The sequence below is a fragment of the Nicotiana tabacum genome, chromosome 2 (assembly GCF_000715075.1).
Source record: "Nicotiana tabacum cultivar K326 chromosome 2, ASM71507v2, whole genome shotgun sequence".
Lineage (NCBI taxonomy): Eukaryota > Viridiplantae > Streptophyta > Magnoliopsida > Solanales > Solanaceae > Nicotiana > Nicotiana tabacum.
Window position 1 is genome coordinate 88072459 of NC_134081.1, and position 15453 is coordinate 88087911.

General features: G+C 35.6%; 1 protein-coding gene across 2 annotated transcripts; it reads right to left on the minus strand.

Moving 5' to 3' along the window:
- Positions 1–1188: 1188 nt before the first annotated feature.
- On the minus strand, positions 1189–14874 carry LOC107760286 (uncharacterized). Of its 2 annotated transcripts, XM_016578313.2 has the most exons (19): positions 14666–14874; positions 14497–14560; positions 14221–14329; positions 12779–12841; positions 12132–12229; positions 11020–11086; positions 10825–10896; positions 9535–9696; positions 8508–8581; positions 6950–7047; positions 6204–6311; positions 5480–5501; positions 5246–5325; positions 5013–5110; positions 4507–4644; positions 4052–4099; positions 2924–3038; positions 2379–2479; positions 1189–1634 (listed from the first exon to the last, which is right to left on the minus strand). In XM_016578313.2, exons 1-19 carry the CDS (start codon positions 14733–14735, stop codon positions 1548–1550), a joined length of 1674 nt encoding a protein of 557 aa, XP_016433799.1. In that variant the 5' UTR covers positions 14736–14874; the 3' UTR covers positions 1189–1547. The 2 variants fall into 2 exon arrangements, with proteins under 2 accessions (XP_016433799.1, XP_016433800.1); XM_016578314.2 differs by lacking the exons at positions 5246–5325; positions 5480–5501 and having other exon boundaries at positions 14666–14873.
- Between the last annotated feature and the right edge of the window lie 579 nt (positions 14875–15453).

Here is a 15453-nt window from a genome sequence, read left to right on the forward strand (position 1 = left end):
TAGTATATATATATTGTACATGAATTATACATATATTATATATTAATATATTTTTTTAGTTTAACCAGTTGGATAAGAGACTATTTAATCTTATCCGAATAGCACAATTGAAGTTCTTAATGAAGATCTCACTAGTCGCTAATCCGAAATTCCGAATCCAGCAATCTTTCCACCACGACTATCCAATATATTTCCTTTTGCAAGAAATTGTCCTTTTTAGAATCGCTTTTTATATTTTGATCCTGTTAAATAAATTTTGGTAAAATAGCCTGGTTGCCATAATTTCTCATATAAAAAATTCTGATGATTGCCATGTTTAATAGCAAATCCTGATGATCACTATATAAAAAATTCTTGTAATTGTCATATTTTTGCAAATCTTGATAATCACCAAATGAAAAATTTTGGCGAAAATCCTGACTGAAGCGCTTCCCAAAATTCTGGAGAAAGCTACTTTCCAAGACTTTTCTTACCGGGATCAAAAAATCAATAGTGATCCAAAGTGTCATTTCTTTCATTCGCCCTTTCCTTCCTCCACTGTCAACTCTCTCTCTTGTATCCTAGTGTAACATGTCATTCCATGATTTACATTCCTCCAAATTCCAACTCATCGGCTCCTAAAACAAGACTGTTATCCCACAAGTGGGGCCTGAGAAAAGTAGCGTGTACGCAGACTTTACCCCTACCTTGAGAGTAGAGAGGATGTTTCCAATAGACCCTCGGCTCAAGAAAATACGAAAAGAAAGCAATAGCAACAAGCAATAATATCAACACCAAGATAACAAATAAACAAGCGGAATGATCAACATGTTATAATAAAGTTGGAATTACTAACTACTTTATTATTGGTATGGGGCTAACTACTACTACTACCGGTATGGGGAAGACACACACTCGACTACCTACTAACCTTCTACCCTAATTATCAAACTCTGCACCTTCTTATCAAGGGTCATGTCCTCAGTGGGTCATGTCCCATGTCCTCAGTGGGTCATGTCCTCATTAAGCTGAAGCAACGCCAAATCTTGCACAATCACAGGATTAATGCAGTATGATTAATCTTCGAGGTCCGGATCCTAACGTGACTATGTTGCAATGCTTATTATCTATCAACAATCTATATTTTATGCGTAAACACTTTTGACTTTAAATAATATAAGCCTCTTACCAAAAAGAAAATACATAATAGAGCCAACCAAGGTTCAACATAGATTCATCTAAACAAGCTCGAAGTTCAAGCGTTTATCAACTCATTATGAAACATTCAAGCATAAAGCAGTTAAAACTCTTGGATTAGATCTTTGGAAATGTAGAAGGCTAGTGAAGTCGAGCAGCTACACCCAACTTATGCAGTTTCAACCAAATGCCTAGACATCTAGTTTACCATCTTTGTTGCTGATTGCCTACAGAAAGGGGGACTTTTTACAAGGGAAGTCACAATATCCCGCTAATTGATCCACTACAGGGTACTGGGGTTTAACATCTTAAAGTTGATATGTAAAGGCTGAAAGTAACACTTGTAGATAGTATCTATGATGTCGAGAAGACTAAAATCTCTGCTCCGTCATCACTGTAGGTTGAGCTTCAGAAAGCCTTCTTCCTAAATAAGGACCTCTTCTGATAGCTTCCTCCAGCTGCGGAAAGAGCACAACATTATATTACAAATGTAAGAAAGCACACAGTCAACAGGAGGTGAAAAGGAAATGAAAATGAAAAATCCTCGATCAAACCAAGACTTATGTCACTGGGCTATCAGCCCTCGGTCATCTTAAAAGACATTTACTTGGCTAAAAGATTGTGTTAATGAAGATTTAACTTGGTCTTCTGTAAATCATATCACATTCCTTTTATTCTCCATTTGCTTTTCCTAGAAAAAACATTTTTCTCTTGCAGCTACCTTCGTGGTTGTCTTAAGGAACTGCCTGCAACCATATTATTTGACTTGAGTCCCAATATTTACTTTACTAGAACACTACTGTCCATTTCACTAGAGCACTACTGTCCATTTCAGAGAAGGATGTACTCCAACCTTCTTCTATTCCTACAAAAAGGGTGGGGAGAAAGATGAATGATGCGTGCATCTTGCATTCACCTAGGCTAGTCCTAGATCGTCAAAGAGCTAGTCTCATTCTTAAATTTTCCATGCAGTACTTACACAAAGAAAAGCAAAATGCAAAAATAGGTTGGGCACCTAACATGTTTGTCTATATCTATAGAACATAGGTATAAAAAGTAGTAGTAAATACAGGGGTGAAAATAAGGACCCGTCAGACTTCTATAACAGGGAACTCTGTGATAGAGGACCAATTCGATCTCAGCAAACCATAAGTAAATCCGTAAAAATTTGAACACAAGGATATAAATCAGGAAAGACACACCTTTGTAGCTACACCAGAAAGTGCATTGTCAGCGATCAGCTTACTAGATGAGGTGAAACCTTTGTAGATTGACTGGCAACATTTGTGTCTAGCTTCCATACCTGAAAATTAACCAATATTGAATCTCTAAACAAGAACATGTACTATGCGAAATAGTTACTGTTTTACAATAGTATATTAAGATTTAAACAGGATGCATACAACTCAATTAAGGCCTAAATGAGGATGATCTTTCAATCTCATCTGTCAAAAGTCCTACTCAGCCAGGTGACCTAAAAATCAATTGCTGACAATGCAATTTTTGTAGTAGGGAGATATGGTAAGTTACAGACTATATTAACTTGCAGTTATATGGGCCAGCGTGATGTTGAATGAGAAAATGGAGTAGCACAAAAGTCAGTTAGGTGAAGACACGGCTAATCAGAGAGAATGCCAAGAAAATGTCATCAAATGTCCGCATTTAGATATGCAAATAGCAGATATTTGTACCGATAAAAAAAATGTTTGCGTACTATGTCAAGCAAATTGGATATTAACATACAGACCTATCTTGTCTCTCTCTGTACAAGTGTCAGTTGCTATATTTATTATTTCTTGTCTGGAGACAACCTCCATCAGGCACCAAGGTCGCATCACCAACGCAGTTATCACTCTATAGCCCTGTAAAATGTAAGAGGAGACTGACTTTTTCAAACTGTGCGAGGCTCAGAAAAGGAGTAAAAACTTTCAGGTTATGAAACCAAAGTTGATTAACTCCTATGGTGTATATTTAAACCTGCCTTAGAAGTCCCACTGTCAACCTTCATTTTCTTTTATTTCTTTCTAGGTTGTGAGGGAGAGATCAAGCATTTGCAAATATCTGTCTACCTACCTTTTTATGAATAATTGTTCTTAATGATAAACATATGTTAAACATCAAAAAGAAGAAAACAGATACAAAATTGAGCAAGAGATCTTAAGGAAGATGTCCTGATCATTAAAGATGTGAAAGATTCAACAAATTATAACAAAATACCACAAGACAATACTGATATACTAACTTAAAAACCACATGATAGCAATTAAACTGAAATAAGAAAACTACTACCAATAGTAAGGGAATCACAATAAAACCACTACAATAATATTGATAAAGGGAAAGATTGAAAACCGCAGAGGCAAGTTGGGTTTGTGCTTTAACAATGTAAAGGTATAATCAAATGAGTTATGCACTGGATTTGACTTTTTCAAAGTTGGCAATTTGTTTCAAGATAGTTGTTCTATAGAATCATTCTCCGTCACATTTTTTTAAAAAGAAAAATCATAGATATTATCTGCTTCATAATTTGTTTCTAAGTGGAACATCAAGATGTCAGCATCATGAAATGGTTTGCTTTACTTTGAACTCTATACGGAAAATACATGAATGAAGAGAGTACTTTCTTTTTCTAGCTCATTATTCCTCTACACACTTAACAATTTCAAATCCAGTTTAAATTAATACGATTCACATGCATCACACATCTCACTTCCCAGCTAAAATAATCAAAACTTTCAACAGAGACAGCTACGTAAGAAGGAATAGCTACTTCACATAGTAAATTTTGAAAAGATAACACAAACAAGGTAGCTTTTATCGAACTGCTTCTCTCTGTGAGATGATATTAGTCATGAATTGCAGAGATATATCTCACCGCCTTACGAATTTCTGAATCCTGTTGAAGGACTGATAAGAGGAGACCCTGTCACAAGGAACAATTTAAATAAGTAACCAAACGTTTAAAAAAACAAACAAGCAAAAACCATCATGTCAACAAATTATATTAGGAGAAATTCAAAGAAGAATTTGAAGACCTTAATGCTGAACACAACTCTAACAACAGGTTCATACACGCCAAATCCCAATAAAAACTCTTCCATTCTTTTATAATCCTTTTGTTTTAACCCCCCCCCCCTTTTATTTTCTCAGAACGTGTTATTAGAGCAGGATTTGTTACTTGTTAGCTTAAAGCAAACAAATTTTCAAGATTCCAGCAGTCAGGCATAGCTTTATACCGAGAAGTTTCAAAGTTCTAGCCATGAGACATAAAGAGGAAGATAATGGAAGCATTTTTCATGAAGCCAAAGGCTTCACAGAAATTTAACTCACTGAAGGTGTCAGCTTTGAAGTCTTGGATGCTGTTTCATAGATCAGACGCCGAAGACTCTCCTCTGCAACACCATCCAGCAATACATCATTTTCTGCACGAGTTTCTCCAACAATGTTTGCAAGAGCATGCAATGCCGCCTGTTTTTTGCATTCAAGGGAAGTCTCAAGTAAACATATGTCTGTCACAAATTTCTGACTCTTTATTTCATGAAGTCAGAGTTTGAATGAATTCCGCATGGAATTTAAGCAATAGATAAAGATACTAAATCTCCAATTTGCTTCTGGCTGAAGTTAATTAGAATACAATAATAAACCAGGCAGTCTTTTTGGTACTTAAAAAGGAGATTGTTTACAAGACTGGATGAAGCTGACATCATCACACAACATTCATTAGATGGGCGTGTATATATTGACATGGATAACACAAGTTAAAGCTCGCACCCTGAGCAGTCAAATTCAATTATTATAGCAGAGAGTAGAAATGTGAGCAAAATAGATGTGCTTACCAGCTGTTTACCATGCTGTTGCCGATCAAAAGCTGCATAAATGACATGTCTTCCGGCAGGTTGTGCACCTGAGAGAAGCAATGCTGCCCCTTTGCTGGCTGCAAGATGCCATAGATGAGAAAATTTTAATTTCAAATACAATGTATATTCTTAACCAAGCGAGCATGGGCTGAAGTGGCATGTGTGCACAGTGAATCAAAAAGAAAAAATCAAACATGCAAAGAAAAACATACTTCTGTATGAATGCAAGAACCAGTATTTACTATTGAGAAGCATAGGCATATCAAGAACAAGCGGACAGAATAGAGACTTTCTGATGAGAGGACAAAATGTTAGTTCAAAGGATCTGTCTATTAGAAAGGATGCTTGAAGAATGAGATCAGAATCTATTGCCACCAACGACATTTCCCTGCAACTACGAAGCTGCAACCCAGTACTCACATTTCATAGCCTGAATATATTAATACCTGAGAATATTATGAAGCAACCCTAGCATTATAAAAAATGGGTTAGTCAAGAATGATAAAATATGCATAGGAGTTGATTACCATCAACCATCAAGTAACCTGGTTATTACAGAGCCTATGGATCTTTGAGCTAGTACATCACTAGGTCATGAGTCACCACTCAGCATTAAGCACCCCTCCCCCCACTGTGTCATTTGACCAACAATTCATGCACAGTACCGAGCAAGGACAGCATCGAGGTAGGTCCTCCGTACTTAGTTTTTAGCCACTGACTTAGACCAGAGTTTGGCCATGCTTAAAGATCTCTATGGTATGTAAGAATTGCCTTCAAGCTATGGACCTTATAACATCAGAGCTTCCACTTATTATTCAATTTTACTGACATCAAACAAAAAGATGTTCTGATCAAAGGGGAGACAAGAGTATATGTATAAAGGGTAAGGAAAAAGACCTTAGAACAGTTCAATACTCTATAATTATTATTATGCCCGCTTAGAATACACACTACTTTGTTCAGATACCAAAAAATAAGGATCAGCACCAAGTTAATCTCCAATAAACCAATGGTGATCTCACAAGTACAAGGTTTGATCATTAATTTAAAGAAAGCCTCAACAAAATCCCTTCAACTATTTAAAGTTATTATTGAGATAAATGTAGCTCTTGCCAAAGAGAACTGAGCTACATCATATGGACATAAATATAAAGAAATTAAAGAACTTACAGAATCCAATTTGTCCCAGTGCTTCAAGGGCGCATTCACACTCATCTGCATTTTCACTTTCTAACAAATTGAATCTTCTGTCAATGGCTGAAATAAGATTTCTAATACCTGAAAGCCAGAAAAAGATTTTAAGAGTCAATTCTGCTTGTACCTATCTGCCAGAGAGTTATAATGCGAGCAAACAAAACCTGCAGTAAAACAACAAAAAAATAAGGTAGGATATATGTCAACTAAACAAGGTATTTCCCTACCCAGAATATACCATTGATTTCAGAACAAAATTCAGATCCTCTTACATTCTAATTAAGACATGCCAAATGACCGCGATGCTAGTTTTCTTGGATAAGAGAGTTGTGTATCTAACCAATATGGTAATGCTTTTCCTAATCATTCTAATTAACTCAAGTTACAACTATACATGTTTGATTGGGCTTGAATCAGAAGTTGAAATTAATTGATGGAAAGTAGAGTACTTGGACCCACTCACAAGTCCATTAATTATGCACCAGAAAACCTGAATACAGTATCAAAGCCATGTATATATCTTATTCATCACACTAGTGATGAGCTAATAAAATGAAATTTTAAAATACTACACAACAACAACAACAACAAACCCAGTGTAATCCCACAAGTGGGAAAATTTAAATACTAAGCATACCTACAAATTGTATAGTTAATAAGTTTCAGATATAAATAAATTTGGATGCCAACTAAGACTTAGAAGATGTATATGTGAGTATTACCAAATTCATCGATGAATACAAAGGCATTCTCCTTCGCCATTAGCCTTCCAGTTATCATCATTGCTCTTGATCTCAAGATCGATTCAGCAGAAGCATCGCTAGGAAGATAGGCAGGCAAAGAAATAGATATGACAGTCAGAATCATTGAATGACAAATTCAGAAGGCGAAATACATAAACAGCCCCTTTAAGTTGTCCTCAACGATCAGACAGACAGACACTTCAACTGACCCTTTTACCATATAGACACCTCTTCTCGACTGAAGTGTAACTCATGAACCCCTCATGGTGGCATGGCAAAGTGTGTGTTTTTTATTCACATCTAGGCGCGTGAAACCGTCAAAATTAAGCCTTTTTTTAAATATAAAATTAACCTTGCTTTATAATGACCCCACTTACCTTCATCTTTGTACTTCTTCTTCTTCTTCAAGTTTTTCACCATTGATGAAAAACAAGAACAATTAGAGAGTTTCGTCCAAATTATAGCAAATAGAAAAAAACATAAAATAAGCACACAATTTCTTCCTATATACTAACACAATTGCATATACAAACAACTACAAGCATTACCGTATTGATTAATTGGATAAATCAAACATCACAATATTAAGGTAGAAGAATCATGGCTGAGATGAAATTTACAGCAGTACTCACTAGAGTAAATTGAACCCTCTAAAAATTGATGCTTTAACCAAAATATTCTCCCAAAATCAGTTGTAAAAGGGAGCACAATTTTTTGTTAACCTTTGGTGCGAAACTTCATGGCTGAACTCCATCACCACCACCTCTATCGCCGCCACCAACAGAGACAACACCTCTGGCAGTAAAGATGTTTGAGGCTCCTAGACGGCAAAGATTAAGACCAAAATCCAATAATTTTTGGTGGATCTTTACTGCTTGGTTTTCCAAGAGAAGAACTTTTAAGAAAGAAGTAGGTGAAGGGCGAGAGGCAGTACCGACAATTGGAAAACTTCTGATATAACCATTTTGGAGTGGAACGGCTCCGTCTATCATATTTTGGCTCTCGATTGTGGAGAAGAAGAAGAAGTAAAGGAAGGGAAAGAATTGCAGCAGTGGGTGGGGAAGCTTGAAAGAAGTTGGGGAAGACGAAGGTAGGGAATGGGTGATGATTTTCTACTTGAGGGTTCTTTTTTTTGGGAAGAACATAGGTGAAAGGAGGTGAGGGGGAGAGGAGGGGGATGGGAGAAGAAGAATAGGTTTTGGTTGGGGGGGGCTCACTGGTCTAGATGAAAATAAGGAAAAAGGCACTTTTCTTTAAATATCCTTTTTTTTAGTTGCATGTGTCAAAATTTTTTATTATAAATTGTATGTATCATTTTTTAAGTGGTTCGTTTGACACATCATTGACAAGTGCAACTCACGTATATGGTTTGTTCCACTCGGGTGTTTACTTGATACACTTAATAGACACTTTGAAGTGTCTAAATGGTAAAAGGGTCAGTTGAGATGTCCATCTGGTAGGTGAGGACAACTTAAAGGAGCCGTTTAAGTATTTCGCCAAATCAGAATCATAAGCAGCAATTCTGTAACGTGCAGACCTAATAATTGAAGTAAGAATTTGGAGAAGTTTTGTCCTTGACAAGAACTCAGTGCTGTGCTGAACATCAGCCAACTTCATTCACCCAGCACATACAAGAAAAACAAGTAAAACATCAATCAGGAACCAGTTGAAAAAAGGGCATTAAGTGATTATTACGGAAAGTAATGGATTCTAGAATCAAGAAGATGGCAGCTTGACAAACACATACACACAAAAACACAAACAAAAGGATAGTATTTGATATATGCCATCAATAGACACCCCCTTCCCAAAGAAAAAGGAGAATATTTGATACATGCCAACAATTGACCCCCTATACCTAAAGAGCGAGAACAGAACATAATCAGGAATAAGGTCTTAAATGCATAGGAAACTTCCAAGTGTTAGCCACCTTTCCTCGGATCTCAGGATGATGCAAAGATCTGGTATGTTGTTAAGGCAGACAAGGGAAATTTTACTTAGGATGAATACCTAACCCTAGTTCTTTGCCTTATATTTTCAGTATTTTACTGATATTTTCATTTTCTTTTGTGTTTACTATAGACTATGAAACCACATCTCGGCACAGCAAGGTGAAGGCACAAACATAAAACAACAGAGCAAAATTTTCTCGATGGCTGTCGAGAGAGAGAACATCAAGTGCTTTGCTGACATTGAATTTGCATAAGGACATGTTCGATATTCTAAGACATGGTCACTTAGCAATACTAATACATACTACTTATGGTTCACATTGTGACATGCTATTCTGCTATCAAAGAAGTAAATGCCCATATTGTTCTGCATCTTTTGTGCTATTCAAACAGTAATAAAGAGTTGATACATTGTGTCAAGAGTGCAAATCTTTTATGACATGGGACTTCCTGAGTTTTTTAACAAAACGAATAAATCCCGATGATATGATTTACCAATGCTGAATATAATATGCAAAATTTTAAGCTGATAAGACCATATAAAGTTACAAACAGAATGCAAATGCGACGATCATATGTACATGGAAATCTTATAACTAGCTAAGAGCAAACCTCATATAAGAGTTCCAAGCTGCTCAAAGTGACTAATGTATCATTTGCATTGCTAATTTCTACCTCCACCAGGCTAAGAAGATTTGAATTATACACTCTTGATGCCACAGAAGTGGAAATGGAGAACAACTTCACTATCAAAGCTAAGACTCTGACTCTTCCCTGAGGATTTAGCAAAATGAAAAGCCAAAGTACAAGCAATAAGATAATAAAACAGTTGATAGAAAGACAAAAGCATATCACAGGTCAACGAGGTTCAGATGAATTAAGAACCACCATTCCCACTGACATTGGGTACCACTTTAGTACCTTTATTTCCTGTTTCTTGAACCTTTTTTTTTTAATTTGGTGGGATGAGTAAGGCAAGTTCTCTGATCAAGATATACAACATACCAGGGTACCAACTCAATTACATCCAGAGCAAAATAGATAGGCAGTTACCATTTCTATTTAAATCAGTGAAGAGAATATGTAATACATATAAGCATATTTGGAATTATGTCATGTAGATTTTAGGAGCAATTGATACAAAAGTACAACCATTTTGATTTGAAAAGATATTTATGAAGTATGATACTTTTTATTACAAATTAAAGTGAAAATGTTGGAGGAGCTTCACCAAAATAAGAAAAATAATAACAAGTACTATGATGGGTTAAAAAAAAAAGAAGAAATATTGTAGTAGAACCACTAATTCAGCCCTATCTTTAATCAAGCAGCAGGAATTTGGGAGCACGTTTGCATTAAAACATGAATGGATTACGAAGGAATTTATAACTTAAAATGGTGCGGCTTCATTAGTAGTATAAAGAGCAAGCTAGTGCACTAAACTCCCGTTAAGAGTGGGTCCAAGGATGGGACAGACTATGTTGAGTCTACTTTATGCAGCGTTACCTTGCATTTTCTCAGGAGACTGTTACCATGACTTGAACTCGTGACCTCCCGGTCACACAATAGAAACTCCTACCATTGCGCTAAGGCTCCTCAGTAGTATATATAGATTAAGAGTAGTCTCTTTGTCTCATAGCTTCTTTGTGTTCAGAAAATTAAAAAGATCATAAGCTATGATTAATTAGATAGCAACTACGATATTTTACTTCAACATGACATCAAGTAAAGCACTAAATTCAAAATAGAACTGCTCATTGGATAGAGCACATGGTTTTTCAAACTAATTCCAGCATGGCCTCAAGTAAAGGACTAATGTCAGAAGATAAATGCTCATTGCATAGAGCACGTTGTCTGTCACAGGGCACACAGAACTTTTACCATCCATTAGAAATACCATACCAGAGGTGAACAGTTGGTTGCCAAGTTCACGAGGTTTGTCGCTTCATTGCCACTCTCTGGAAATATGATATCCTACAGAAAACTTTATCAAATTCAACAGAGATCCTTATTTCCATAATATCTGGTCAAATTATCACCACAGGCACGCAGAAATATATGTGCATTGACCAAGATAAGAAGCAGAATACTACATACGATGCCTTTTGAATGGCTAGCCAGTTTCCTAACTGCATCTGTAGATGTGGCAGCAACTTCCTCATCCCTGCCAGAAGAATAATGACTACAAGCAGACCGAATTTCCAGAAGAGGAAAAGAAGTGATATTGAGATGCATACTTTTCGTGCTACTGTGTGGAAGTCACATGTTATCATCAGTACTGAGGATATAAGAATTTCTACTTAAGAAGTCATAACAAGCATGTGGTGCAGCAAAATCCTACAAATCTAAGCAGTAAAGCCTCTACAATAGGATGTGAGGAACTAAAAATGTTGTAGTAAAAGATGACAGGTCCTAAAACATAAGCAGACGGCGTAACAAAATCAGTTCACCAGCAACCTCCACATGGGGAGCCCAAAGCTGGCTAGTCCACAATTCAGGGGGCAATAGCATGCAAACAAAGACAAAAAGTCTTGAGGACATGGACCAGAAAAAAGTTAAAATGGAAAAATAAAAGAAATGGTTTTCGTTTAAGATTTTGTCTTTGACAAGAAATATTGTCACAAGTATCAATGTTTCTGTTTCTAAGAATAAACATAGAATCCCAAATAAACAACAACAATTGACAATGTGTTCCCCAACTGAAAGGACTTGTAGGTAATACAAGAACCATCCATCCACATGACCCGATTAAATTCCAAAAAGAACTCCAAATCAAAGAAGCAGAATTGGAAAGAGGTCATACTACCTGATTGCAATATTTTAACAGAACATATCATGCTTGCAGATAAAATGAAATGATGAAAGAGAACAGTTAGTTACTTAATCTAACTCATATACGTATTATTTTTCTAACTCATGACCATATTCTCTTAGAATGAACCCCATATGACCGATAAAGGGGTAAGAATATCATGCAATGTCCAAAATTAAGCAAGCACAAGCGTAAACAAATCGACTGTCGAAGAAGCAAGTGAAGCAAATCGATCGCCACATAAAGGGCAGCCCCACGTCAGGTTCTTCTCTACCAGAGGCAGTGTATCAGTATATCCAACAAAGCCATCTTCACAAAACCAACAAAAAAAGAATTTATAGACAGTTTGGTCTGTGAACTGTGATTGCATGTAGTAACACAGTGCGTTGTGTCTTACCCACTGATGAGGCAATTAAGCAAAAGTTGATAAACTCCATACTCATGAATTAGCTGTACAACAATAGCTTCATCAATATTCTCCAAAAGACAAGACACCTGTACATGGTTACTACTGCATAAGAATCAAAACTGGAAGCCAAAAAGATTGCCTACATTCGTGGTTTTCAGCAAGTTGACAAAGACAGCTAAAAATTAGAATAACATGGAGCACAATGAAGAAAGCAAAATGGATAATAGATACGATAATTGAATTCTCCGGCACGATTAGAATGCGTAATAACATATAGTAGAAAATTCAGCAATTCCAAAAACTAATTCACATATTATGTTTCTCATAGGATGAAAAGTCTAAACTTGCTAGGTTGTCAATTTCAGATTAACATCAATCCTGCTTAAATTAGCCAGAACACATCTACGGAAATTTGCAATCCGTTAAATCCATTTGTCATCACTATCCAGTTCTCTCATATACCAACCGCATCCTACAGAGTTAACGACATGTTTTCAGGATAATAATCTTTCACACAGCTCAGTTGGGTAGAAACTGGAAAAAAAAAAAAAGAGATAATATCTTAAATTAAATTTACGGATGCACATACTTTAGGCTAAACAAAAAAGCCTTGAATTTATCACAGAAGCACTTACTGTTTGGCAAGCTAAACGTCTGACTTTTTGAGACTCTGCACCCAGACCAACAATTACAAATGGCTGCAACAAAGCACAAATCAGACCAAGCAATTTAGAGAAAAGTAATGATTTATCTCAAAATCTATAATGATGGACACGTGTAAAAGTATATAAGTAGCACAGAGATGGATAAGGGAATAAATTATTAAACATAAATACAGATTGACATTCAATAGACCAGCTCTATAAGACTACACAAGGATCCCTACTCAGATATATTCCAATCTATTTCCTTATTGCTGTTTAAGATCAATTTTCTGGATTTGATTTTGGCTCATATTGAGAGGACTAGATTTTCTGAAAATATTTTGAAAACAACTTAGTGAAAAGTTAGCTGTTAGGAAAACCCTACTTTTTGGATTGTTTTTTATTTCAGAAAGGTTTTGATTTGATTTCCGGAAACCAATAGATATTGTAATCCAAATGCTTCTGTTTCTGGTTTTCTTGAAAAGTTTTGGAATAGCTCTTCCAGACATTTTATGATGTTGACTTCCTTCTCTATTTTTCTTATTCCATTTTTAAGCTTCATTTTTTGCCCTTGCAATTCTAACAATAAATGAAAGTCAAATCAGTGAAAATACTGGGTACAGTTTACGAGTTTACGTGTTTACAATGAATGGAACTCTTGTAAAAGAGTAAACCATCCTTGATCGCTATTGATCAAGATCTTTATAAATCAGTCATGAACAGAAGTTAACATGATAAATAAGATTAAGCACCATTTGAATAGCTGGAAGCAAAAAGAACAGCAAGAAACTAAACCTTTTTCTATTCCTTACATTGCTTTTAGGAAGGAAGTTGTACCCCTATCATTATAAATTCGTTTAAATTTATAGCTGTCTATGTCGAGATAACGATCGACTTCTTTCAAACTCACAAAAACAAACACTAATGACAAGTGAGTGTTCGTTAAATTTTCTTTAACTTTCCCGTTCACTGTGATTTCGCGTTATTCCTTCGCTCAACTAGATAGAACCCAAAAGTCTCTTGAGCGCGCAGGTTTAAATCCAAATAGAAAACTTATCAATCAAGTGCTTCACATCCCCAACATATAGTTTAAACTATTAGTAACCAAATGCTCCCTTTGTTTGAGTTTATGTGAAAAAATTTCTTCTTTAGTTCGTTCCAAAAAGAAATGGCAGCTTTCAAAATTTGGAAATAATTTAACTTAAACTTTTCATTTTACCCTTAATGAGACGCTTTTATAGCCATACAAATGTTATGGAATGTTTAAGACCACAAGTTCTCTTAAACTTTGTTCGGATACAAACTTTGCACACATAAATTGGAACAGAGGCGATAGCCTATATACTTCACACATTTGTGATACCAGAAACACAGAACTCATTCCAATATGAAGCTTCGAACCGAGCTTATTAGTACTACCATTATTGCCATACCATGTAGTGTGGAATGAGTGATGCTCCATATCTTGTCTTGAAAAGCCTTTCTAAACAATCAACCAACGCATTTTCCAGGCCAGGGTGTTCTGCTTTTGTTTGCAAAGCACTGAAAGCAATTTAAAGTCCACAATCAGCAAGCTAAAAATTCAGAACTAATTAAGCTCCGTATTTAATTTCTGTTAAACGTAAAGGATTTTTATCTATATATAGCTTTAAACATTTTATTTCCAACCCCCCCCCCCAAAAAAAAGAGAAAAGGAGAAATAGAGATACTTGATAATGGCAGGAAGAGGAAATCGATTGAGAAAGTCTTGAGCTGAAGCATCGGAATGAGCGCCTGAAAATTGGATGATACAAATTAACCATATGCTTATTACCAAATAGGAGAAACAAGTAAAAATAGTGATTGTTGTAGGAAGAAAGAGGGAAACGGTAGAAATACCAGGATAATACGCAAAGTCAGTAGCAGCTTCCAGTAACTGAGCTGGATCCACTGAGTACTCTTCCTCCATTGTTATTTTTTGCAGCGGAAATGAGAAGGATTAGAGAGTACAATAGAGAGAGAACTGCTGAATCGGTTTTTAAAACTCTGCTTACTTGCGCCACACTCGCAATGTCCAGTCTCCAGTGTCGTTTACTGTGTTTCTACCTTCTTTTTTTGGGGGAAATTTATACTCAAAGTGAATTGACGAACCAAACTTTACAGAAAGTACCTAAAATATATATATATATATATATATATATATATATATATATATATATATTTGTATTAAGAAATGAAAGAAAAATAGAACAATATGCTAACGGAGACAAGATCTATATGAGGAGAATGTAGAAGTTATCTTATTTAAGTATGTTTTTTCTGTGTACTTCATAGGATAAAGAATACCTTATTTATAGGATATAAGATACATAAAAAGTTACAAGAATACACCTAAAGGTTACAAATATTAAATAATGAACTAACTAAGTACATGAACTCAAATGGTTCACGAATAGAGATGTCTAAGAGTATTCCATGGACATCCACTTTAACGTATTCATAACAATTTGAATGAATAATTATTTAGGTTAACTCTCCACATATATTTTTTTATCCTTGCTTTTGCTGTTACGATTGTTTGTCGTGATGCACTTGCGGGATGAAAACAGGTGAAATTAAATTTGTGGGTATTGAACGATAGAAGAAGTTTTCATTTGGCCATAAATTTTGGTTATTTTTATATAAAA